Source organism: Paecilomyces variotii (assembly GCF_004022145.1).
Source record: "Paecilomyces variotii strain CBS 101075 chromosome Unknown C8Q69scaffold_7, whole genome shotgun sequence".
NCBI lineage: Eukaryota > Fungi > Ascomycota > Eurotiomycetes > Eurotiales > Thermoascaceae > Paecilomyces > Paecilomyces variotii.
In genome coordinates this window covers 1,082,357-1,107,867 of record NW_021167146.1, presented here as the reverse complement: position 1 = coordinate 1,107,867, position 25,511 = coordinate 1,082,357, and the positions used below count along the sequence as shown (strand labels likewise).

The 25,511-nt window shown below is 46.3% G+C and overlaps 8 protein-coding genes across 8 annotated transcripts; 3 read left to right on the top strand and 5 right to left on the bottom strand.

The window, feature by feature from the left end:
* Positions 1-2,588: 2,588 nt before the first annotated feature.
* On the top strand, positions 2,589-4,092 carry C8Q69DRAFT_299993 (hypothetical protein). Its single transcript, XM_028627134.1, has 4 exons — positions 2,589-2,962; positions 3,040-3,329; positions 3,462-3,623; positions 3,675-4,092. The coding sequence occupies exons 1-4, from the start codon at positions 2,674-2,676 to the stop codon at positions 3,969-3,971; spliced, it is 1,038 nt and encodes a 345-aa protein (XP_028484298.1). The 5' UTR covers positions 2,589-2,673; the 3' UTR covers positions 3,972-4,092.
* Positions 4,093-4,595: 503 nt separating this feature from the next.
* C8Q69DRAFT_299944 (ceramidase) lies at positions 4,596-6,100 on the bottom strand. Its single transcript, XM_028627133.1, has 7 exons — positions 5,932-6,100; positions 5,804-5,816; positions 5,677-5,737; positions 5,478-5,618; positions 5,133-5,414; positions 4,948-5,065; positions 4,596-4,884 (listed from the first exon to the last, which is right to left on the bottom strand). Exons 1-7 carry the CDS (start codon positions 5,982-5,984, stop codon positions 4,722-4,724), a joined length of 831 nt encoding a protein of 276 aa, XP_028484297.1. The 5' UTR covers positions 5,985-6,100; the 3' UTR covers positions 4,596-4,721.
* Positions 6,101-6,533: 433 nt separating this feature from the next.
* Positions 6,534-8,010, bottom strand: C8Q69DRAFT_300103 (putative monooxygenase). The gene is made up of 4 exons (XM_028627135.1): positions 7,886-8,010; positions 7,228-7,817; positions 6,893-7,162; positions 6,534-6,819 (listed from the first exon to the last, which is right to left on the bottom strand). Exons 1-4 carry the CDS (start codon positions 7,910-7,912, stop codon positions 6,624-6,626), a joined length of 1,083 nt encoding a protein of 360 aa, XP_028484296.1. The 5' UTR covers positions 7,913-8,010; the 3' UTR covers positions 6,534-6,623.
* A 1,574-nt stretch (positions 8,011-9,584) lies between these two features.
* On the bottom strand, positions 9,585-10,966 carry C8Q69DRAFT_299904 (hypothetical protein). Its single transcript, XM_028627132.1, has one exon. The coding sequence runs from the start codon at positions 10,666-10,668 to the stop codon at positions 9,883-9,885; it is 786 nt and encodes a 261-aa protein (XP_028484295.1). The 5' UTR covers positions 10,669-10,966; the 3' UTR covers positions 9,585-9,882.
* Positions 10,967-14,450: 3,484 nt separating this feature from the next.
* Positions 14,451-15,619, top strand: C8Q69DRAFT_528731 (PDZ-binding protein). The gene is made up of 3 exons (XM_028633680.1): positions 14,451-14,856; positions 15,112-15,235; positions 15,353-15,619. The coding sequence occupies exons 1-3, from the start codon at positions 14,695-14,697 to the stop codon at positions 15,436-15,438; spliced, it is 372 nt and encodes a 123-aa protein (XP_028484294.1). The 5' UTR covers positions 14,451-14,694; the 3' UTR covers positions 15,439-15,619.
* C8Q69DRAFT_499394 (CAF1 family ribonuclease) lies at positions 15,598-19,917 on the bottom strand (the record flags this gene model as incomplete). The annotated part of the gene is made up of 10 exons (XM_028632324.1): positions 19,339-19,917; positions 19,194-19,286; positions 18,913-19,139; positions 18,224-18,863; positions 17,572-18,116; positions 17,362-17,418; positions 16,980-17,067; positions 16,215-16,912; positions 15,831-16,129; positions 15,598-15,622 (listed from the first exon to the last, which is right to left on the bottom strand). The coding sequence occupies exons 1-10, from the start codon at positions 19,712-19,714 to the stop codon at positions 15,598-15,600; spliced, it is 3,048 nt and encodes a 1,015-aa protein (XP_028484293.1). The 5' UTR covers positions 19,715-19,917.
* A 64-nt stretch (positions 19,918-19,981) lies between these two features.
* On the top strand, positions 19,982-21,786 carry C8Q69DRAFT_470902 (hypothetical protein). Its single transcript, XM_028630871.1, has 2 exons — positions 19,982-20,622; positions 20,678-21,786. Exons 1-2 carry the CDS (start codon positions 20,168-20,170, stop codon positions 21,588-21,590), a joined length of 1,368 nt encoding a protein of 455 aa, XP_028484292.1. The 5' UTR covers positions 19,982-20,167; the 3' UTR covers positions 21,591-21,786.
* Positions 21,787-21,910: 124 nt separating this feature from the next.
* Positions 21,911-23,297, bottom strand: C8Q69DRAFT_445573 (putative sodium bile acid cotransporter; the record flags this gene model as incomplete). Its single annotated transcript, XM_028629074.1, has 2 exons — positions 21,911-22,436; positions 22,522-23,297. The coding sequence occupies 2 exons, from the start codon at positions 23,295-23,297 to the stop codon at positions 21,911-21,913; spliced, it is 1,302 nt and encodes a 433-aa protein (XP_028484291.1).
* Positions 23,298-25,511: the final 2,214 nt, after the last annotated feature.

Below are 25,511 nucleotides of genomic sequence, written 5' to 3'. Positions count from 1 at the left end.
ATAAACTATAAGAAAAATACCTAAAGATCTTTTTTAGAATAATATATCTTAAAACCTCTTATCCTATAATAAATAAGCTTCTAGCCTTATCTATCTATAATATAGATAATAAGGATATAGATATTATAGGGCTCGCTTTTATAAAAATAATAAGGCTATATATAATTCCTATTACTTAAGTATTATAATATTAAGGATATAAAATTAATATTCTTAGGCTTAATAGAGATAAATTATTAAATTATATATAAGAAATAGACTTTTTTTAGCAGTTATATAGAGTTATATTAAGAATTAGAATATATTAGATTTAATATATTAGACTTTTATAGTAGTATTAATAGTCTTACTAATTTATATATATAAATAATAAGATTAAAGGGGAGACTCTTAGCTAGCTATTAATATTTATATTTTTATAATAAATACTATATAATATAAAGTATTAAATAAATAAGGTTTTATCTTACTCTATAGCAGTTCTTTATCTCTTATAATTTACTCTCTAAGCCCTTCTTTTTAGTCTCTTTTCTTTATCTTAATATAGCTTTTTTTTTTCTCTTATCTATCTAATATTATATAGTTATTTAAATACTTTAAGTAACTAATTCTATTTTATCTATCTTCCCTTTATTTTAATATAAGATAATAACTGCTATTCCTTTATTAAAAGGATATTACTTCTTTAAAAATATATTATCTCCTTAAAAATATATTAAAATTGCGTGCTCTCTCTTCTTTTACTTAATTTTTATATAATAATAGTAATAATACCTATAAATATAAGTTAAAGTCTTATTATAAGATACAGATTATATAAAATAAGTATTAATTAATTATTTAATATAGATTAAATACTAATACTAAAATAATAATAAAAGGATCCTAGATAAAAGATATAAATATATTCCCGTTTTATTAAAAAGGTAAATTAAAGAGATAATAATACTTACTATCTAGAATTATAGAAGTCTTAAGATAAGTATATTAAAAATTAATCCTTAAAGTTAGTCTTTAAAGTTAATCTAATAATTATATGCTAAACTTATTTAAAGCAAATAGATTATAAAAGATAGGCTATATATCTCTAATAATAGGCTAATATATATAGCTTTTTAAATTAAGCGCTATTTAATCTAGATATTAGTAATAAATATAATACTAAATAGCTTTTTTAGAGGTATCCCTTATAGATAGAAACACTGACCCTATATTAGAGATATTAAAGATTACTAGCTCCTAAGATAAATTAGAGAGTATATATAATCCTAAGTTTCCCCTTTGATTTTTTAAGAGTTATATTAATATCCTACCTATTATAATAACTAGTTATAATATTAAGATACCTAGGTATATAACTAACTAGTTGCGGCATTAGGATACTTAACCTTAATAATAATTACACTTCTAATAATATAATTTTAAACTATAAGATAAATAATATTAGCTTAATATATGTTTTAATACTCGCAAAATGTTATGAATATAAACAATATTTAACTTGCCGACTATAAGTTATATATACCTATCTTTTAAGGAAATTCTTACGCACGCACATTGCCGGACTACCTCTAACTAACTTAAAGTACTATACAGACTAAGTAACCTTAATGTTTTGCTAAGGCCAACCCTTAGTCGCTCAATTTCTCAACACCATAAGATATAGATCTATTACTTTTTTTGGGAATTAACTCGGCTTTAACAAGGTACGCGATAGGTACGCGATAGGTACGCGATAGGTACGCGATAGGTACGCGAGAGGTACGCGAGAGGTACATAGGACACGCACTGTCAATAAGGTAAGTGCATAGTGGAAATATCTTGAGACTTCGAGCTAATGACGATAGTGGCGCGAATTACATAGGATGACGGGTCGAATGTCACATAATGATGCAACATTCGAATAGGACAATGGGACGTTATATCTTAGAGATGTATGGTTATCTGAATATGATACAAGATGAACGTGCGATCCTGCAATGGTTTGACCTGGAGAGCATGTTTAAATATTGACATTCCTCGGTTTTTACGTAATAATCTGTCTAGCGTTTCCGACCGTATACCGTTTTCTATTAGCAGCGTTGACAATTTAAATCGATTCTTCGACGGTTAGCAAAATTAATGTTACTAATGCAAAACGTTTATAACAGTTTCTTAACCTTCCAAATACCTTTTGAAGTAGTAACGTTTACAGAATAAACCATTAAGCAACAGATTAAACGTTCGAAAACTAGTCCGAACATTGAATTTGCTGAACCGTTAGGAACCTTTTGGTAACGTTCCGAATTCGTTTACCTTTCAATTATAAGACGATTCGTATACCTTTTACATAACTAACGTTAGAAGTACACAACGTTAAATAATTTTAATGTTCTTTAAATACTTCTGTTAAACATGTCGACTTCGTAGTATACCCTTTTTGTTGAATTACCGATTTTCGACCGAGTTCTTACCATTTAAAGTCCCAACCAAGGACCGGTATGGTAGCTACCTAAATAGGTAAGCAAGAACGGGATCGCGGAACACTTCTCTCTGACCTCACCAAAGTTCTCGCCTTGGACACTCTTAACTGCCTTTATTCCAACTAACTCATCCAGCCTCGCTTCGACAACTAGCTTTTCGATCAATTAGAACCATCAGACCCTATTCTCTATCTGCAGCCAAGCCTTCACGATGACTTTGTCTCAGCTAACACAAGAACTAAGTGATTTAAGCGATTCCATCTCCTCTCTATCATCGGATCCAGCCAGTGTCTGCGAAGAAGAAAAAGAAGCACGCGAGATCCTTTCTCAGTATTGTCTTTCTTATGGTACAGACTGCACTGCGAAGACCATCCAAAGCTTTATCGATTTCTTGCCGGCTCTTGGAAAACGGACAATATGTCAATACATCATCGAGCATCCTGAGATGACTTCTCTTAAGGAGCTATCACACCATCTTTTTACCGCGGTTCTAGCTCCAAGTAAGTTCATCCTTTATTTTATAGTAATTATTGTTCACATATAATTCTATAATATGGCTAACACTGAAAAATTCTAGTGAGAGCCTGCGGAGGTCAGAACCAGACTGTAACACCCTCTCCTTTTGGACGCCCAGACGATGTCGCCCAAGAAATGGTAGAATCTTCTTCTCAGAACGATCAGCAGAACTTAAAAAAGATCTGTCTTGAAAGAGACAATTATCGCTGTGTTGTTACTGATCATTACGCGGCAGAGTGCCGGGATAAGTTCCCCGACATCTCGGACGAGGAGTACGATGATGGCATGTATCCTACCAACCTATCTCATATAATACCATTTGCCCTTGGAGTGTACGAGACCCGTGAGCAGGTACGTCTTCTTTTCTTTCTTTCTTTCTTTCTTTCTTTCTTTCTTTCTTTCTTTCTTTCTTTCTTTCTTTCTTTCTTTCTTTCTTTCTTTCTTATCTCTTATTATTCCAAACTTTCTAATCTTAATACTCAGGAAAACGATGTCGTTAATATATGGACTACGCTTTCTGCCTTGTTTCCCGACCTCGAGGACGTCATAAAACCAGATCTGATCAACGAACCGACAAATACGATGATTATGATCCCCATTCTCAACGAGCTATGGGGCAAACTGAAGCTGGCTTTTGAAAGCACGGTTAGTATAAACCTAAAATTATACAAAAAGAATTTCTGCTCACTAAACCAGAATGAAGAGCACACCTACAAGATCAAGACGTACCCTCGTTTCCCGCGGAACGCCCTCAGAAAGCGTTCCCATGGCCGCGCAGAATATGTTCGTTTTTCTAAGCCGCACGGCAATAGGACTCAGCTGCCTAGTCGTGTTCTCCTCGAGACCCACGCGGCGATAGCTCAAATCTACCATGCCTCCGGCAGGGCGGAAACAATCGATCACATTCTTGAAGACCGGGAATCCCTGCGTCAGCTCTCAGCTGACGGGAGTACGGATATCCAGCAGATTTTACCGATTCTCATTCGCGTTTAGATTTAAGTCACCGGGGAGATGGCATATGCGAGAAATAACCAGGCATCTTTCCCCCCATCCGCTCGAGGAAGCTGTCGTTGTTGTTGGCTGGTATGGTCACTTTGCTGGAAATAGGAATCATTGAGAGTCCGTTCATTGTTGTCGTAGCTGATTCCATGGCTCTGTTCGTTTGTATCATTCTCTTCTTGCCTAGCAGTTAGCGTTTCATTCGATATTCCATCCTGAGCATCATATCGATGAGTCAAATGGTATGTGGATGCAGTAGCCGCGGCAGCGGTGAGATGATTTTCTCGAAGCTCGAAATCCATTCCAGGCTGCAGCAGGGATTCTTGGAGTGATTTTCTGTTTTATAATGCAGAATACAGATGAAATCCTCGAATTGAAACGACAGAGGATGGAATCTATCTCGAGCCGAATCGGTCAAGTTGGAACCCATGTGCGGGGAGGAGTTCTCCACTGGCTTACTTAACTCAATCTGGCCACCATAACTTTCGGACATGTCGTAGGGCGTAATACTCTTTCATCCCTACAGAGAATTTTGATATAATAACCTTTTGATGCCATTGACCCAAGTAACCTCATAGACGTGTATCTAACAATATCCCCTGCGTGTACTACACATGATTTTATGGTTCGTGTTCGGTGTTTCGCTCTAACGACGAGGTATATATCGCCGTCGCATAAAAAAAAAAATGGATGTTATCCAGCCGCCGTGATCTCAAAAACTGTGCTGCTCATTGTTACCTTTGCCTACAGGTCTTTGAGATGCTTCTTCGGAGCAAAGACCGATTCTGCAGCCCAGGAAGAAGGCCAGGCAAGAAGCTCGACGGGATCTTTGTCCACGTCTTCGGTCGTAATATAGTCAACGAGCGCGATAAAGGTGTATGCACCAATGCAAGTAAGAACGTGCCACCTGTGGTTAGATTTAGCCATGAGCGCGAAACGGCACCGTCAATGAAGAGTTGCAAGATCATACCATCCATGTAGCTCGAATAGGAAAGCCAAGGGGAGGCCAACAACCCCTCTCATCTTGATCAGGCTGTCGCAGACCCAACGATCGATCAGCCAGACAATGTAACCACAAGAGGCAGCCACTGGTTTGCATCATCAATACACTGCGCACGAATAGCTTTCTTTGGAACTCCGCAGTAGCACACTTACAGACACCAAACCGAGCCATTCCTTGGGCCTTTGCTCGATATACAGGATTCCGGACTCGTTCAGATAACAGCCGGCTTGTCTTGATACCGATTATATAGACCGAGACAGCAAAACTGACAGCATGGAGCAAAAACTCGTCCATGGTGGCATGAATAATAAATCCCACCAGCCAAGCAACTGACATAATCGCACCAAGGACATTCGTGTACCGCTGACTCTTACCAAAGGTCAGGACACGGTGCAAAAGAGGCGCTGTCGTCAGGTGCATAGACAATTCGTCGGCTGGTCATGGTTATCAGAAATCTCACGCATAGAAGAAACAACCACGACAAGAGCGTCACTTACACATTTGCGTGTGATATTTCAAACTCAAATGGTACGCTCCCGAGCAGACACCGACTCCCATCAATCCGTAATAAACGAGAGAACGCAGTCCGGCTCCAGGCTTGCCGGAAACTTTACGCAAGCCATATATACCATAGACAACTAGAATTGCCCGTCTTCAGAACCAGGGGAGATCAATTGCCTTAGCCATGGGACTTACTGTAAATAAGACTTGACAGAGTATTAATGAACTCTGCGATATATCTCGTGATAGCATAGTCCTACGATTTTTCACTCATGTCAGACCCGTTCATCGTGACAGGATCTAGAACTGATGTAAAGTTCACCTCTTCGCAAAAGCTGCCAGACACCGGTTAGCACTACTGTTCTCTCTCTCTCTCTCTCTCTTTCTCAAACGAGAAGGATCCCATCCATCCGGACGGAAGGGGCGCAATCTTTGGACTACGGGTCTTACTTCAGATAGGACGTCTGCTCTCCCCAAAACGGGGTAACATCCTGGACTCCCATATCCTCCAAAGTAACGAGCGTAAAGATTCAATCAATCCAAAGTTAACTGCGACGTATAAATGCTGATTTGATGCTGGAGAATGGAAAGGATGGCGGAGGACCGAGGACAAGAGCAACTTAGTTGTTGCCAGGCGGACCGGCTTTTCCGGACTTAGAGTGGGTACGACGGGCCAACCACGTGTCACCAGTTAACCGCGTGTGTAAGACATGTAAGGGCTTGGAAATAAATTATATGAATCTTTCTTTATTAATCATTCTCTTTCTGTTTTTGTCTGGATGGGATGTGACGAGAATGTCCTTTGGGAGTCGTCTTCCTGTCTGTAGATCAAGTAACTTCACTAGCTCCCCGCCAACCGCCAGTTATGCAAGGCATGTTGTTCCCGGGGAAGGCTTGGTATTCGTGTAACCAATCTAGGATAAAATCAGAAGTGCCATCTTTTGCTTTATTACTATTCGTCACGGACAAGGATATTACGGAGTATTCTGCGGCTAATGAATGTGCCTTACCATGAATATAAGCTAACTGTTCGTTGCAGTTTCAATTTGGCAGCAGCTCCACGCGCAACGTTTGCATGCCTCGCATTTTCTCTTTCTCCTTCTCATCGGCGCTGTGGACGGCTCGTAGCAAAGGATCTGTCCTTATATACCCTCTGGGTCGTTCTCGTACAACCGACGAATGTTCGCCTGGGATGCCGGATCAATGACTTTGAGAAAGATGCCCCTTCTAACCTCAGAGTATCTGTCGAGTATACTATCCGGCGCTTTGTCGTTAATGGTGGCACTAAGAGCATCACCCAGAGCTCCGGCATCGAGAAGCCCCCCTGTTAGACCCAGACTATATCCCCAGGTGCATTAGACCGTAACTAACGTCGCTCGCTGGTTCGAAGCTATTTCTGGGATCAACTCACCCCCCAAACGGATTGCACAGATGAGCAGCATCTCCCGCCAGGAGGACGCGGCCGATGCGAAATGTTTTCGCACATTTTTGATGAATTCGATACGGAGAAAACATCCTCAAGTCATAGCGCAGGGGCCTTGGTCCTGGAAGGAGCGCGTCGTATTTCATAGGTAGTCTATCCCGGAGCTCTCTCTCCGAAAGACCGCCCAACTCGCCATAGGATACTCTCCATAGTCCCTGTTTGTTCAGCTTTGCGATGACGGCGTAGTTGTCTTTATGCCTGCGCAGTGGTCAGATCAGTATCCTGGCTATATATAATGCAAGGAATTGGAACATTGCACTAACACGATCATATTCCCCGGTGCATATCCATACTTATCAAATGGATATACAACATTAGTAGCGACAATTTGCTGCGGCCATGTAAAACCTTCGAAAGGAACATTGACCAACTGCCGTACGGAGCTCCTTCCACCATCCGCTCCAACAAGATAGGACGCTGTTAGCTTCTTGGTCCCATCCGGCGTCTCTACAGTAGCTGTGACTCCCGTGTCATCTTGGTCGATGCCAACGACAAAATGCTCGAAGAGCACTTGAGCAGTCCCGCACTGTTCGAAATTATCCAGAATAACACGCGCCAGTTCATGCTGTCCCAGAACTAGGTTCTCGTATGGCTCCTCTGGAGTAGGCACCCGAGAGACTTCGAGAATTACTTCACCTGTCTGTTTTCTGAAAGCCAATTTACTCCCCGTCGTTCCGATTGCGCGGCACGCTTCTAGGATACCTGCCCTATCGAGCTCTTGCACTGCTACTGGCTGATACACTGCTGCGCGAGGCGAATTTTCGATTGCAGGCAGACGTTCTAATATGGTGGTGTGGATTCCTGCTTTTGCGAGGCGCAGTCCGACAAGAAGGCCAACGGGACCTGCGCCAACCTGTGGAAATGGTTAATTGGTATGATTCCGATCCGTTAGCCTCGCGATTAGTTAGGAAATGTACATACAACGATGACGGATGGCTGGGAATGCATAGTTAGCCGCTTGACATTAACTCAGTAAGCGGAATATCATCTGTTGAATATCACTTTTCACATGAGGTCCTAAATGCATAAGATCGTATAGAGCAGAAAGGTTATATCTATCTACTCCCTCCCATTAGCATGCGGGGTACCCATAGACCCCCCACCAGCTCGATGATCCTCGGTATCATTAACTACCTACCCAGAGGACATGGTAACACCAATAATTACCGGAATATGGCGCAGTAGAAAAGACTCGTGATTCACAAAGAGTGACAGCTTCTCCATCAGTATGTGGGGCCGTGATGGAGAGTAACTAAATACCATAGATTAATTCCCCCCCCTCCACTGCCCTCAACTAACAGAAGCACAGATGATACCAGCAAATGAGCCTAAACAGGGTATATTACTAGGGTAAAATGCGGCTCTATATTTAGATCGTATCCTGGACAGCTGATGGTGCTTGATGACAAGTTTCCCCACTTCAGGGACCCCGCACAATTTCTGAATCTTCTATCTCGAATTTGTATAGGTGGAGGGATCAATTATTGATAGGGGAAACTCTGGCCTAACAAGCAATGTCTTATTATTATTGGTAAGGTTTAGCGACTTGTTCTTCGCACAGTGTTTGCTTGTGCCGTGTCATTCCACAGTAGAGATTACTCTACTTAGTTGTCGTCGAAATGATGTTTGGTGTCTAAGCGAATACCTGCGCTAAAAACTATCCCAGTCCATGCACAACGCAAGCGCTGATAATTTTTGATTTCTCCGAATCTTAATACATCCTCTCGCCGGGCTCTGAAGCTTGGTGTATTCACACACACACACTCTATTGAATACTACCTGATCTATTTTCTCTTCAGGAGTCAAGACATCAACTGCGTCTGCAGTAGACAATCGGTTCGTGGAGAGCTGCTGCCAGACACAAATTCTCCGCACATCCCCCCCTGTTAGCGTTATTTTTTTTTTTTCAGCTGACATCCTGATTACACTTCCATTTATTATTTTCTGATAGGGCTCTATGACTTTCCGAGCACATACAGCACAACGACTCCATCACGTAGTTTGGGCTTGGCTTGGCGGCTAATCCCGGCACTTATTCCTATAGTTTATTAGAAGCTGACGACATAAGTAGTAGATCGGCTTCGAAGAAGTTTGCCATATGCTACCTGTTACACGAACTACTTTAGATCGTTCAGCTGCGCGTACCTTATCGGCGAGTTCATGCATTGTGTGTGTATGGTGACGTGGTCGCGCATTACTGCAAACTGTTAAGTATGTACTTCGCCACAAAGAATTAGAAGTTGTACTACAGAGATCTAGATCTTCAGAACTGCACTGAGGCTGAGCTGGGAGACTATCACTGTGGGTAACGACCCGACCCATTGGATGAAGTTCATATGTTCAGCCACGATCGTTCTGTCCTATGAGAAGTCTGCAGGCTAATGCAAGGTTCCCAGTTGGTGCCTCGACTGAGGAAATAGTGATACTTTCCGGGCCCAGCAAGGACAATACCCTCCCAAAGATTTGTTTACCGTACCATCGTGTGCCCCCTATGTTCCAACTGAAGAGGAAGGTGAAAGCTATCAGACTTGATCTAAGGCGAAGGTTCAGATATGGTTCATGGATCAATTAGGTAGTCTTATGATAAAAAACCACAGTGGGGGGCAATAAGGCCCAGAAGCATATGAATAGGATAGAGCTCGTGACCATAGTACAAGAGCAAATGGACCTTTCCAAAAGACAAAAATCGGATGCACAACTCTCCGCAATCTTGGTTATGCTGATAGAACCTCTAAACCGACGCCAAATATTGGATGTTGAGTAAGCCAAGGAAAAATCACAGGAAAAAAAAAAAGAATTAAGACACTGGCTTAAATGGTCGTAGCAATGTGAAAGAAAATAGTAAAAGACAGGCAACAGGGAAACGCCAAACTATCCGTTTTCTCTATCAACCAAAGCGTTCCCAGACATAAACACGCTTAAAATATTTCCAGATCTTCGAACTCGACCACCAGTCGATCTGAATCGTTATCCGCTGCCGAGGTCGCTGATCGAGAAGCATTCATTGTCTCCCACATTGTGTCGCCTCTCGATACACTTGTCGGTCGACTGGCGTAGACACCGACATGGACGAACTTGTCCTCCACTCCATAGAAAAACCACGTCACTTCCCTCAGTTTCTTCCAAGTGTTGCCGACTGCGCCTGGGGATAAAGCGTAAGGAGACACTGAAGGGATCTGGTACCAGATCCAGAGGGAATGGCCTATCCTCTCCAGTTTGATGCGCAACGAGGTGACAGCAGTCGGAAGGTTTGGCAGTGCAAGTGGTGACAGGCACCAGTCTGCTCCGTCAGCAGTTGCACTTACTGAAGACGCGTTGACAGTGCCGGAACAAAACTCCATGCCTGCCTTCACCCATTTACACGATCGAGATGCGTGGTTCCAGCCGGGTCGTCCGGTACGGCCTCCGGAAGGCGTTTGAGAATCTGATGGCAATGACTCCCCGGGCGCTGCACCGGCGAAAATGACGAGTCCGCCTTGGTCCCATTCCATTTCCCAATCAGCGCTGACCGTGACTTCAGCGACCACGAACGGGTGCCGTAAAGAAGTATACACTATCGGAGCCGTCGAAGTGTCGCCATTCGGTGGTTTTCTCCAGAGGTCTGTGTTAGGGCCGGCAGGGAGTGTGAAATATTCCATACATTCGGGCAGAGAAAACGTCGAGGGCAGATTCAACGCCGTGAAAGATGATCGATCTGGCGGCATGTTGAATGCGGATCCCTTTTGTGTTCTTGGAAATCTAGTGCTTGATATGCTCACGATACGCCTTGCTGCTATGCACGAGGGATATGATGGCCGTTTAGCCAGTTCGCGGGAACCCACGCGTCTAAGACACTAGCCCTGCCAGACAGGCGAAGGTAAGATGGCTTGCAGGCGGCGCTGCGCCCAAGTCAGCACGAAAAAATGACACGCCGACTGTGTCGGGCTCGCAGGGACCGTAAGCCCTACGACCCCGTGATAGAAAGTTTCGACCTCTGGTGCTGTCCGTTGTAAAATGAGGCTGGCAAGGGACGAACCAGACGAGGCGGGAAGTTTCGACACGAGAGAGAGCTCGGACACCAGACAGTCACGCTGGGGTCATCTGAGTCCAAGACTAAGTCTCTCGGGGGTAGTTAATGTATACCTCGAACTCTATATCAATTCATTCACGCCTAAAGCCGCGGTTGTTGCACGCGGAAGAAAAGGCAGGGAAAAGCCGCCGTGGCGCAGTTCAGGGAGGCCGAATGCGGTTGTCCTGGAGCCGAAAGAGACAACGAGAGCGAGTGCAAAAAAGGGGGGCCGGGAGAAGATGACTTGAGATCTCACGGAAAGACATAAACTATAGGCAACACCACTTGATTTTTTACCGTCCCAAGGTGGTACCGTGCGTTCTGATAGCCTGTCTTTATAGAGAAGGCATTAGTGCCCTGGATCCCCTTAGAAAATGGGGCGGCCAGGGACAGTTCCTGGCACGCCATACTCGTTTGTCTCGACCTTTTACACCGTTCTTTTGCCTCCATGTCTGTCCTGGATTAGGGAGATGGCCTTGCTCACAGGTCAACGAGTGGCGCGCGCATATCACGCAGACGCGCTCTGTGATGTCAGTCGGGAGAAGTAGCGTCCATTAAAGTACGGGACAAAGACAAGACAAAGTTCCCTGGCAAAGACATCGCGGCGGGCAAAGTTTGACAGGAGCCAGCTGAAATATGCAGGATCCGCCTCTCTGGAGGTGTGGCCGCGTTACTAGTAAATTAATGCTCGTATCTAGTCGATGACCAGAAGGAGCGATCGGATCTGTTTGATCTTGGTTCGCCACGGGCCTTTCGGGGCGACCCGCGAATCCGGAGATGGCAACCAAGGGCTATCTTCTGTATGGCCATCCAAGGACTGCGATCGCTTCTTCGATGCATCGAATAAAACAAAGAAGACACCATATTGTTTGTGTCAGCAGCACGGGCATGCAACCAACTACCGCGGCTGTTCTAGCCATCTTGCTCTGTTCGCTTGCCGCCCCGTGGAACACTGTCCGACCTAGCTCTCCAGCTAGTGGTCCACAACGCAATCATGGCTGCTGTATCTTGCTGGATCGCCTCCATTATTATTGTCTGAGATCTGTTGGACGTTGGGGACTGTGTGGCTGTGAAGTTGAATGCAGGAAAGATTCGTAATCCTTGTCTACCGTGCCATTCTCAGCCTGTCCCTGCTAGATTCGACAGTGCTCTTTGAGGCACAGGCGGCGTCGTTGTTGGGTTCGAGATCAAATGATATTTGCTCTAATCGTGACGCCAGCTGGAGACGGCGGAGCCACGATGTTCAGCCGCTCACGTTCCGTTTGACTGTTGCATCCGTGATCGGTACCTGATCGCCATGCGCGATCGAAACATTTGCTGGTGCTTTTGGCATTGTTCTGTGATAGGCCAGATACTGTCAAGTTGCAGAAGCCTCGGAGTTTCCGGGAACCATTGGTCGCATTCTGTTCGCATACCCCGAACACCTGCAGGACCAGACAGTAGTACCAAGCATTCTATAGACGGTGTTCTCAATATTTTCGCCCACCTGGCAGTCCTCGGTCACTGTCACTAAGGCTGACCCCCAGTACAGCGATAAAGGAGTGAGTGGCATTCTATGAAATCATAGTATGCAAATCCTTGTTTGACCGCTATTCGCGGTTTCTTGGTCTTTTGATCCTCATTCGTCCCCAGGCAGCGCAGGAGAAAAGAAGCTTAAGTTCACTTCTCAAGGTCGGCGCCGGCTGCCCTGCCCCCTGTCGACCCTTGCTCGCTTTCAGACGAGAGTGGTCCTTTTCGCCCCATCGGCCACTCCGACACGGTCTAGATTTGCAACTTAATTCGAGAATTATCTGATGTCCCATGAGGTGTCAGACATACATCCTGAGGGAGGACATCAACTCACCTCCGACTCGATGTTGTTTCATATCGTCAAGTTGCAGGGAGAAGAATATTTGCGCAGTATTAGATGAGAGAGCCGACGATGTAACTCGATAGTTGCAGACTCGTTAGGTAGTATGTCCATGTCATTCCCCGCTTGTAACCATTACATGAGAATTTCGCATTCCAAGTCGAAAATATAATCAGATCGTTATGGAAATCGATGTTAAGTTGTCCCCTATCATGTGAACTTCCAATCTGTTTCACTGATGGTAGAATTACATATATTATTGGAGAATCTCGTTCGTCCTATGAGGCTTGATAAGGATAAAGTATGGCCTGTATTGGCTTGTAAGCAAGAATCAGTGATCGAGTGAGGGTCTGCATAGGGGTGGTTCGTGGACCATTTCCCTGTGCTTAATCGAATTGTATTTGGGACTGACGGATTTTTATGGAGACAGCAATTCTGCCTTCTGCTGCTAGTAGAAGAAGTCGACTTGGGACTTCCGCTCGTCTGTTGCTCACAGGAGAACTCATTCTGTCTGGTCATGCTGTATGCCTGTAATATTAAGCCAAGAAAACATCGCCATACTTCTTATCGAACGGAATTGGTGGGAGAGCATGAAGGAGCGTTTTTGAGGTAGTATTTCTGACAGGTGTGGATGTCAATTGAACTCTGGAGAAAGAAAGCGCGGAGTCCTCTAAGGTCACCGTCCCCGGTCACGAGGTTACATGCCGCCTACTTCAAACACAGATTCATAAGCTGTTTTAGTCTGCTTCGTTGGATGTGATACTTCCCCATATTTCTTAGAACAATATCATGCGTACATATCCAGAGAGCCGGATTTATTAGTCTACATTAGTATATGCTGTTTCTCATCGACCTGACCAATGCTATCGAGATATAAGTGCACTGCATTGATGTGGATTGACAATATGAACGCAAGATCAATCCGACAGATAGCGTTAATTGATGCTGGACATGCTCATACGGCATTGAATATTCCCAGAAACAATCAACTCTCATCTCCTGGGATGGACTGCTTCCTTGAGGAAGCTCCTAGGTAGCTCTGTTAGTTCGAATGCTCTCTATAACGAACTCGAATATGCCTTAAATATGAAAACCAGCCAATCAGGTTCCCTTTACGCTTCAGGGTCAGGAATTGCCCTATCCACCGCTAGTCGAAAGTACATCTTCCTGTGAGAGCCGTGGACAGATTTCATATGTATGATATGTGGGATACCAAACATTCAAAATCAGACCCAAAAGTATTCATGCATCCTATTCACAGACTTTTATTATCACCTCGGGGAACCGTATCTAGGAACGGGGTAGCATCTTCCGACTCAACTACTAGGTACCTGGCTAAACGTTACATGTCCGTATTTGATAGAGACAGATCAATTATCATAATTTTCCTGTTGGAGCTCAAAATCCTCGATATAGTGAAACTCAATATATCTGATTGTTCCTACAAAACTCCCTGTCACAGGTCGGACACATGTATACATACAAACCATCAGTAATGCCTCAGGCAAACACCCAAGGACGGCAATGCTATTCGATGGAAAGCCTTGGCGTTTCCGAGTCCCGCCATACAGGTGGCGGTGCGTCCATATCTAACGGATACATATCGCCTCTATTTCAATCGAAAGTACCTATTTACCATTACTTCATCAACCTGCATCAACTTGACAGTACGCTCTAGTAAAGCATCGAATCCACAGCAAAGAGTACCTTTTCAGACCTCAACATCCTTGACTTGATTCTCAAGTACACGTGACGCCACACGGGCTCCGTCCCGTATTATCTGTCCGATCAGCTCGTGCGCCACCGGCCAGACAACGAGTCGTGTCGCCCGTCATGGTCTGCGGTAAATGCCAGAAGAAGCTCCAGAAGACTGAGCTGGCTACTCCGGGCGTGAAGCGGAAGAATGATATGTACTACGGCTCTCCGTCTACTACGTTAGGTGGCGGCGGAGATGCCAAGTCTAAGCCGACTTTGGGGAATACGGGGATCAGTAAGGTGAGTTGTATTGAGATTGTGGTTCTTTTCTGGGTTTACGTGCTTTATTCATGAATATCCCATGTCAAGTTGTGATATTGTGTGTCGTGTCCTGTTCTTTCTATGGATGAAGTTAAGATTAGTTACGGAACCCGTCCCTCTCTTTGATTGGTTTCGAATATCTGATATCATTCCTCTTTTTCATCTATCTATCATCTCATTATCCAAATTCCCGCCGATCACACATAGCAGTACATAACTAACAACCGCCAACAGAACAAACTCTTGAGTGCAAAGGCAAAGAACCCCTACGCTGCATACGCATCTTCATGCGACCAATGCAAAACCAAGGTCGAGCAGGGCCGCAAATACTGTCAGACATGTGCGTATAAAAAGAATGGTACGTGCATCAATGAATTGTCTCCTTCCTCCTTTTCCTCTTCAGTCTGATTGGTTGTTATCTTCTCTGGCTCTCGTTTGGTTCCGGGTACACGTCCGTTGCTAATGATCAATCTAGCATGTCCGATGTGTGGAAAGAGTTTGAGTTCAAAGACCTCGACAACCCAGCCGGTTGTACAGGGGCAGAAGTTTAATTTGAAGTAGGATGGGGTGATCTTGTGATATGCTGTTGTGGTGATGATTTATTTCATATTTGTGGTAATATTGTTTCTTGATGGCATTGTCCAAGAGATTGGGTATTATGATTGGGAGTTTTAGGAGTTACTTATAGGAGCGCTCAATGGGAATGGAGAAACTTGAAAATCATTTTGCGAACTGATAATAGTATCTAGTTATACATTTCAAAGTATATGCTCTTCTGTGAAAATCCCCATTTACGCTACAGACGGATATAAGCAAGACGCCAACTGGCCTTCACAATGCAGGAGAGGGGAAGAAAGAGACCATCGAACGGATATGCACTCGTAGTTGCTTTCGTCTCGGCGAATCCACCATCGTACAAGCCTCCTCTCATAACTCTTCGCCTCACCATTTACCTCTCCGCCAGCATGTTCCGGATGTGGCTGAAGTACTGGGGCAGGACCAGAGACTGAATCTCATCCTTGGCCAGCCACTTGAAGTCCTGGAGACCCTGGTTGTTGGCCTTGAGATCAGCTTGGCCGGCCATGATGCGGCCTTTCATGAAGAAAGTCTTCTCGCCCAGAAGCTCGACTCCAGTCTTCTCATCCACCTTGGGCTTCCGGTTGTTGTAAACGTGGTGGCCAACAGGGTGGTAGCCGACCATCCAGGTGTTCATGTTGATACCAGCAGACTGGGCGAGGGTTCGTTCAGCAGCCTAGGATAGCAGAAACATGGTCAGTTTCTGTACTCTGGCTGATAATCATAGGCAGGATAGAAATATATCACGTTAGAGTACTCACCGATCGAAGATTCTCGCCCTCCTCCACGGGTGAGCTCGGGAACTTCCAGTATCCTTCCTTGGTCTGGACAAGTAGGTAGAGTGTACGTTGCAGAGCGCGGTTCAGGCTCTTCTGGTCATTCTTCTGGTCTGCCTCTGTCACACGAGGGAACGGCCGCGGAACCTCCTCCTTCTTGGTTCCTTCCTGAGTGCCGGTGGTGGTACTCTCCGCATCGCGCACAAGCATCTCAATCTGGTGCTCTGGCTCGGATTCGACTGCACCAACTAGCAGCTCATCATTCCATGCGTCCGGGGAATAGGCATTGTATTTTCCGATATCGCGGGAAGGAGTCTGGCGCTCCCGGTACTTGCGCTTCCAATCTTCGTCGGCGGGCGTACCTCGCTTGAAGTAGAAGTATCTGGTGAAAGGAAGAGCAAGACGCTCGTTTAATCGCTTCTGGTAGAAATAGTATGCTTTTTCAAACGGCGTCAGGTCGCGGGTGATCTGCGGAGGCCGAGAGAGCAGAACTCCGGCATTAATGACATAGGTAGGTTTCAGGACCGGATGAGTAGCAGCGGTATCTGGTTTCGATGAACCCACGGACGGAGGAGCAGGTTCAGACTGGCTTTCTGCAGTTGCTGCGGCAGCAGTAGCATAGTTGCGGCGGACGAGTGTTTCTTGACAGCTTCTGCACACCGCGGAGTCGAAGACAGAAGGCCCTGTGAGAAAAGAGACATCAGCAACAGCGCACCCCACACATTGATTGAAGGCCGGGAAACAACATACGCAATAGCGTCGCTATGCGCCTGGCACCATTGGATCCTGCAGCCATCTCCCCGACAGTGCTGGATATTGGGCGCTCGTGGATTCCGGTCTCTCCAAGAAAAGTTCACGGTTGTCCATCCGCCTGAGAGCGCTGCGAGCCTCCGAAGACGCGCTAGTCCCCAGACGGGTTAGCCTCCGCGTGACCAGACCGGGCTACTCAAAACCGCCGCTTGTTGCTCTATTTTCGCAATTTTTCTTCTCTACAGCACCCATCCTTATCATCACTGCGTTCTGTTACTCCACGACCAGTCGATCATTTAGCGGTGCTCAGAGCGATATGCAGTCAATTTTCGCTAGCGGTACCTTCTCAATCAAGGCGTACGGTTAGATAGACTCTGCATACATAATTCTGACCCATGCTGAGCCGAAAGAGAATCTCTTTTTGAGCTCTAGTTGGCACCTAGTTGGTGATTATGTTAGACATTTCATCTTCTTCTAAGACTACGTAGTCCAGGGTATTCTAAGCCCATGGATGGCATCTGTGCAGGACCAAGTGGTCGTGTACTGGGGCAGAGCAGCAAAGAGGCCGAAAGTCTTATCTTTGACTTTTCACCTTGCCTAAGACGCAGACTCGTTCCTCCGTTCCAAATACGCGGAGTTTGTTTCCATAGACCTTCCAGAATGACGCCCCGAAACGAGGGATGAGCTCTCCATCCTTGACTTTTTGCGCTATCGCTTCTTCGTCCTCGAAGGCCAGGAGCTGAGGCTCTGTAGGACCAGCCAACGGATTGGCACTCACCGGTATCTCGCTCTCAGGGACATCTTCTATCTCTTCAGCCAGGTCTGTCAGAAGATCATATTTGGTCCGATGTGCAAAGGCTGAGCGGATCCTAGTAACCTCTTCTCGTTGCTGCCAGTCGACCGGTTTCTGGGCAGGTCGGTCTTTTCTAGAAGTTTTGCCGGTCATCTCGACAGAGCTGTTCCCCGATGTACTCGATGCACAAGATGCTGAACTGTCCAGGCTGAGTTCACTCATCTCGGTATAGATATCCCGCTTTGGGACGAATGATTTTGCTCGTGGATCCATAGGTATGCCTCCATTGCGTAGCTGGGAAGACAACTTGATGAATACTTGGGCTGTGAGCAGACTGTCGTACCCTGCTTCATGATGTAGTTTCTGGCCTTCGTATTTGTTATGGGTTGGGTCCACGACTAGCGACGCCCCGTTAGCAACAAAATCAGTATATATGAGAAGAGCTACCAACCGATGCTTGGTTTCTTCACGTCCTTCAGACTATCATTGATTTCCGAAAGCGACGAGGCAGGGTTGATTGAACCACACTCGTGCGTGGCCATGTATTTCGTATCAATAAGAACGGGGAAAAGGCCATGAACCAGTTCCTGAAACTCTTCCACACGTTCAGGCAAACTTCCGAAAAAGCAGCTGCAAAAATAGATTACGTCTGTGAAAAGATTATGACCGACTAGGACCGGCCTGTTTGCCAGTAACCGAAGCTTAAGCCTGTCAGCGAACTCTTTCAACGAATACTTGCCCTCAACAGAGGCTGAGTTTGCCATGATGCCCATGAAGTATCCTGGGTCAAGCCTTGTCAAATCTCCCCCGGCCAAGGCCTCAGCGATCCATCTCATGCCTGTTTGTCTTAAGATGCGTTCATCCGTTCGCCTCACTCTTTCATTGGCGACGTCTCTCTCTCGCGCTTCATCATAGGGGATAATCTGTACGAATGTAGGCTTTCCGATGGATCTCAATTCCGGGTATTCCGCTTCAATCAATCGATGGACTAGTCTTTTCTGGAACCTGTTGAGTATTGTTGGAAGGGCATTCGGACCACTGACAGCACCGATATGACTTGGTGGCGGGATATTGAGATAGCCTGCTCTCGTCTGATATCTAAATAAGTCGGGTGAACCGAAAGAGAATATTGAAACCTACTTCACCTAGAGCGAGCCAAGCTTCGATTCCCTGTCGAACAAGCTTTAAAAATTGCAAAGATTCAGTGTCTGTCTCCTTCACATCAATTGCACCAGTTTCTCGGGGCCGGTCTCTCCGTTCGTGAGCTTTGCTGAGCGCTATCCTTTCTTCGTCTCGAGACAGATAAGGAACACCTTCGGTGAAAGGAGCTTCCATGCGAAATTTATTCCCCACCAGAAACTCCACAGCTAGAAGGCATTAGTCTATATATCATCCAAACAAAGATACGAATGAGATTGTACCGCTACTCTGGTATGACCAGATTCTCTCGACTTCCAGTCTCTGTTCAATGATCGGACTGAGATAGAAATTGTACGGTTTGAGTGTGTAAGTTCCTACTGAATGTTAGCATAGTACCAATGATAAGCAATCAATAGCCGTCCTAGCCTGTCTTAGCATCTTCAAGTCCGATCGTGAGGCCAATTTGCAAGATCTGATACTTGTCTGCGGCTTCTTTGGCTTCAGCATAGCGTTCCTGAAGTGTTTGTCTTCGGGCACCGGTCAATCCCACTGGATTTGTAGCGATCCCAGAAAACTCAAGATCCAGCGATACAAAACAGCATGTTGCAATGCTATCTAAAATCCTTGGGAGGTGATAATAGAATGACTGGGAGGTGACATCCATATTTACCCCAGGGGGCTTTCTCGTCCAGATGAGGGTGAAGACGTGAGAAGTCCAGAGTCGTAGGATAATCAAGAGGGGACACGAAGAACACAATAGAATCCTAGCATAGTAATTGAATCCGAGCAGTTCAGCATTCATTCATCTATCTCATCATGCTTTCCATAGCGCGGTTACAAGCATGATAATGAATAGCGGGATCTCCCCGGCCCCACCGTGCAATATGTCAATGGCAAATAAGGCAGCTGCTCAGAAGGAATATGGAGGAAATATGTAGAAGCAGCCACAATGTAACTATGCTAGCAAGCAAAGCAGAGCATCTAGATGGTGCCGCTTGACTGACGGGTGGCTTCGCTTAAGCGTCCTGTTTGGCGCCGGTTTCTCCAGATCCAGATCTCCATCCCGTGACATCAGCCTTCCCGCACCCCAGGCGACGCGTGCCGAGGGTAAAGTGAAGCTCTCCAACTCCAACCCTGTCTTCGGTCACTCAAAGCGCATCAGGTCTCGACAAAGAACCTACATCTTGTCCTGTTTCAGTATTTACCCATAAAAGCCGTTATTAGGCCGAGATCTTCGGATCCTGAGCTTCCGACAATGGCCGACGATAGCTCATACCTATCCTCTTCGCATTCGCAATTACTTCCCACATCCTCTCCGCCTTCAACCTCGAAGCTGTGTTCGCAAACCTACAAGAAGGCATCTCAGCTTTTCCTAACGCGTCGATTGCAAGAAGCTTTGACAGCTCTCGAACCAATTGTCAACGCGCCGCCCAAAGATGAACAGTACATCAATGGCGATAATGCTGCGTCTTCTCTTGCGCCAATCGCGACCGCGTCGAGTAATCTAAGGATTAAGGTGTGGAACCTATATATCACACTCCTTAGCGCCATTGTGGAGCTTGGGCCTGAGGAGGGGAAGAGCACATTTGGACAGAAAGAATGGAAGGCTCTTGTCTCCAAAGTCCGAGATGGGGACGTCTGGGAGTATATAGTACAGACCGGTTACAGAGGACGAGAGGGCTCAGTAGATGCGGAAGTCGTGTATAACTTGTCAGTCAGATACCCTACTGGCTATAGTGTTCTTTCTCTAACCATCGTCCTACAGAGCTACGTTGTTGTTGAATCACTCTCCGTCGCAGACTCTCAACCAACAGCGACTTGAGACCTACCTGTCGTCCTACGGACAGCCAAATCTGGACGTTGCAGCCCACATGGAGATGTCTCAACATGGATCACGACGCCGCCACGCACATGCTGCTAGCGGAACAGATACTCCAAAGGACTTGGAGGCTAGAGTGAGGATACTCGAACTGTTCACCCTCCACGTTCTGCCGAGAAACGAGGAATGGGACTATGCTAGAGAGTTTATCCAGTTCAGCGAAGTGTTGGATGAAGAAAGGAAAGAGGCTTTCTTTCTGACGCTCGAAGGCCTGAAGGAAGAAAAAGAGAGAGGCAGCCTGCGCGCTGCAGAGCTGCAACGAGAAAGGGAAGCTGAACTCGAACGCCAGGCGCGAGAGGAAGAGCGAAGAAGAGCAGAGGAAGAGCGAAGAAGGGCAGAGGAAGCTGCGGCTGCCGCACGCGCCCAGCAGAACGGACACAAACGAACTGGCAGCGAGGTTGACTATGGCATTGAAAGCCATCCCAATGGGATATCCAAAAGCCGTGGCAACAAGTCAACGGAGAAGTCTGCAAGCAATAAGACGACTGATCCTTCGGGCCGGGCCACCTTCTCGCCGCCCCCTGAGTCGTCGAAGAATGTCAAAAAGACGCCCAAATCTCCACCCATGGTACGACAGGCGCGCGCCTTGGCAACTGCACTTCACAATCTTCTGCTCACTCTAGCACGAAATGTGACCGGCAACCCGATGGCTCTTCTACGCATGCTTCTGTTCATGCTGGGCATCATCATGGCGGTTAGTAGACAAGATGTCCGAGAACGTGTGCGCAGGATCATGAATACGAGCTGGCAAAAGGTTCGAGGAACTGTGGGTGCGGGTGTGAAGGTCAGCTACATCTGATCAAGAGCTGCTGATGCATGTTGCTGGTCCACACCACGTCGACTCATAGGGCTTGACGGATGACTTAGGATATTTTTCTCTCACATGCTTACGTGTATACTTACACCTTCCACTGTAAATAGATAAATAGGGATACAGTCTGGTAGAGACGGAACTTGATTTAGGTCGGCTTGGATCTGAAATTGAAAATCATTGTACTGCTATCATATAAAGCAAGCTTGACACTTCTTTCATCGCAGTGCTGGCTTTCCGAGGAAGTGCTACGTATTATTATTTATCATTAAATCGCAATCTACCATCAGGTATACCTTTACACGACACTATTCTATCTCAGTAGCCCGACGATCCGGTTCACTACCGACCTCCTTCGAGTCCAAAGGAGATGCGTCATCAGGACCATCCGTGGTCCCAGTATGACTCTCAGGTTCACCAATACTCTCCATATCTTGCTTCTTTTGCAGTCTGCTATGCCATCTGCGGAATATATAGACCATGAAATGCGCCACGCAGACCTGCTCTGTGGTGTAGAGCAGGACTGGGACGGACGTTTTCGCCTTCGTAAACAGGTCAACAGAGGACCACATGGCATACAGTAGTGGGATTCCCAACGCGGTTGTTTTAGCAGGGCCGCAGAAGCAGATAGCAATCGTCTCTTCGGGGTCGACTCTTTTAAAAATGCGTCGGCCCCACGGCAGAGTAGATAAGCACTTTGGTGGACGGGAGATGACGAAGCAGACCACTGTGAGAAAGAGGTATAGGGCGATGTTGAATAGGACTACAAAGACGATGCTCTGGGCGGAGAGCGATTCGAGAGCGTCTGTAGCGAAGCAGGTTGAGAATGTGGTCCTGGAAATGGCCTCGTTAGCATATAATTGTTGCTTTAGGTATATCCACTGCATTTCGCTCCTTCCAGAATCGCGGCAACACATACCATATGAGTAGTAACAGACAAAAGGTGCCAACCTTCGCTACCTTGAACTTCTGAAGGACCCATGCGGTCTGATCTGACCAGGTCCATCGGATCAGTTGTCCCACCGCCAGCGGGATGAGTACAGCTAGACCTAACTGCTTAAAGACATCTCGATACATCTGGTTGAGTGCACCTTCCCCATGTTTCCATGCTGAGAACTCAGGTGTATTGGGTATCAGAGTGACCGTCCATCCTGCAGTCACGAACGGACCTAGGACATTCGCAACCAGAACCTCCACCAGCGCTGCGGCATCATCCCCACCGGCAGCTCTGGTCATGACCACGTTCGAAGCGATCGTTGTCGGGATACATGCGACCAGGATATAGCCCGCCAGGACCGCTCGATCGATATGTCCCCAGGGGTCACCGGCCAACACTATATGTACAATGGCGAGCACCAGCGCAGGAATGAACAGAAACGAAGTGACTTGGACCAGCACGTGGAGTCTCCAATTAAGCATATGCTTGAAAAGCTTCTGGCGCGGGATGCTGAGGCCCGATATCAGGAAGATCAATGCCACGGCGCCATATAGAATGCTGTATTCGGTCCTGATTATGCCGCCTTGCTTTGCAACATTTGGGAAGAAGTACGCCAGTACGCAAACCACACCCATACCAATGAGGAGCCACTGGTGTAGAAGGAATAACAGTACCTTCTTCACGACAGCAACTCCTCTCGTCTTCTTTGATTTCCTTTTCTCATTATGAGCACCGGCGACTTCACCGCCATTGGCCATCTTGATTCGGAAAAAAATGCGGAAACGACATGTGCACAACAGCCACGCTCGAAAGGTCCGTTCTCCGTCCACCGCGCCAATCTGGACCAGAGCACCATGGAGAATTAATGAGTATGATGAGCTGTCCTCTCCATTGCGATCGCAATAGCAGTCCGACGAGATCGGTGAAGCAGCCGACTGATAAGCCTACATCTTAGTGGTGGATCATCGGAGGGAGTCCGCTAGGTACATCTTTTTCCCCCGCAGCCATCGCTGGAATATTATCCGATCTTCACTGGCACCATCAACCACAGACTCTGGTCGTTTATACATTGCAGTGCTAATGACAGAAGGTTTCAGTGGTACAGTCTTTGAGGTCGTGTGTTCACATCAACATTTTTTCTCCTACTTTCAATTTGGTCAGCTGGTTGGTGCTATCAAATAACAGCTTAGGAGTTCGTCATTGAACATCTTCGACAAAAGTATATCGACAAGAATCCAACCTGAGTACTCAGATGAGTGTCTTCACATGTGAAAGAGAACTGTTTAGACTAAACACGTTCTAACACAGGTCAACCGTCAGCTTGTGATCGCGCCCTAAAACACGTCCAGTCGATTACAATGAGCACGTGCCATCTGATTAGGATGCTTGTGAGAACCCAGCGGCAAAATTAGATATAACATAGATATCTATGGTTCGATCAAGGACGTGGAAAAGCGTTATTCATGTACCGGAGCAGAGAAGTCCGGTCCTCAACCGCGTGAAAGATCACCCAGAAGCTAATTGACGGCCCGAGAAGATGGAACTCATAAGTATATAATTTCGTGCCACTGAAAGGTATGGTAATTTGTATACAGTATCGGGCTCGGATAGCGGCAGGGAATCACCTCACTGCCGTCAAATATCGATATTATTACAAACAATTTCATGATTATACCGGTCTTTGGAAGACATAACTCCGCCGTCTCCGTCGTCTACTGAAAAGAAATACGATTATAAACTATCTAGTTGTTTTTATGGGTTTGCTTGATAATACACCCTGGCCTCGAACTCCGGCATGGATCACGGCGTGCCCTCAGCGTGGGTTTCCGGTAACCCGAGAATATTCCTGAGCTTCGAGCCGAGAACGGGGAAATGGTATTCCTCCGTACCAGCAACTGAACCTGAACGCTCTGGGCAACGGTTCCATCGTAAGAAGATCAAGATCAAGGAGTGACAACGATCAACAGCGTCCCGGGGAGATGGGGTAACTCTCCAGCAGGGACCACCGAAAGAGAGCTCTTTTTCTTTTGGTCTGGAGAGGACCTAGTTAGGTGCAATATCGATTATCTATATATTACTAGCCGCTATGAATGCTTCATTCCGAGCTTCGGCGGCCAAAAGCTGGGGCAACCTCGGCTTAGGACTTCATGACAAAACCCGGAATATTACCGGCTTTACCCGCAAACGGTCGAGCCGATAACGGCTGGCAGAGAGGACGACGAGGATTATTACCAATATTACCAATCCTCTAACTACCAGTTTAATAATAACTTACCATAGTTACCACTTGTGACCCAGCACAGTGGACGCCGATGAAGTCCATGACGACGTCGGATCTCCCGTGGAGTGCCAGGAACGGCGTGAAATAGGCATGTCTCCATCGTTTATTGGCACCGATATCGTCTGGAGAACCACTTTACCCCTAACTTCTAAGGGAACCCCCCCCCTAGCGGTAAAAGAACCCAGCTCATTTGACGGATGCAGATGGATCGATTCTGTGTGAACTTCCGAGGCCTCTCGGGACGTCTGGGAGCTCGACCAGCCCTGCGCAGGGTTAAAAGTAATAATTGATTAAATTACAGGACAGGTCACGGGCTCTAAGCATATGCCTCGGAGTTAAGAGAGAGAGATGTGATCTATATGGATCATGGAGTACAAAAAGTGCGTCTCCTCCAGGTCGTGGGGAGAGCATTCGTGGTTCTTGATCCTCTCCCAAATTTGTGCGAGTTATCTCCGTGGTCGAGGTGGTTCTCCATCTTTCCGCTCGTCCAGACAGCTCTCTCCGCTTCCCCGTCATAGCTTCTCTCGTCGCTGGTCTTGGGCCGCCACCTTAACCAAGGTAAAGATCCTCGCTCCGGGCTCCCCCAGTTATAACCATTGGAGACCCCAAATCCCATCCGCCTTCACTTTCTGTTTGTGACGTCGGATTCTCTGAAGCCTGGTGCTGTTCCCCCTTGTGTTGCTCCCGAGGC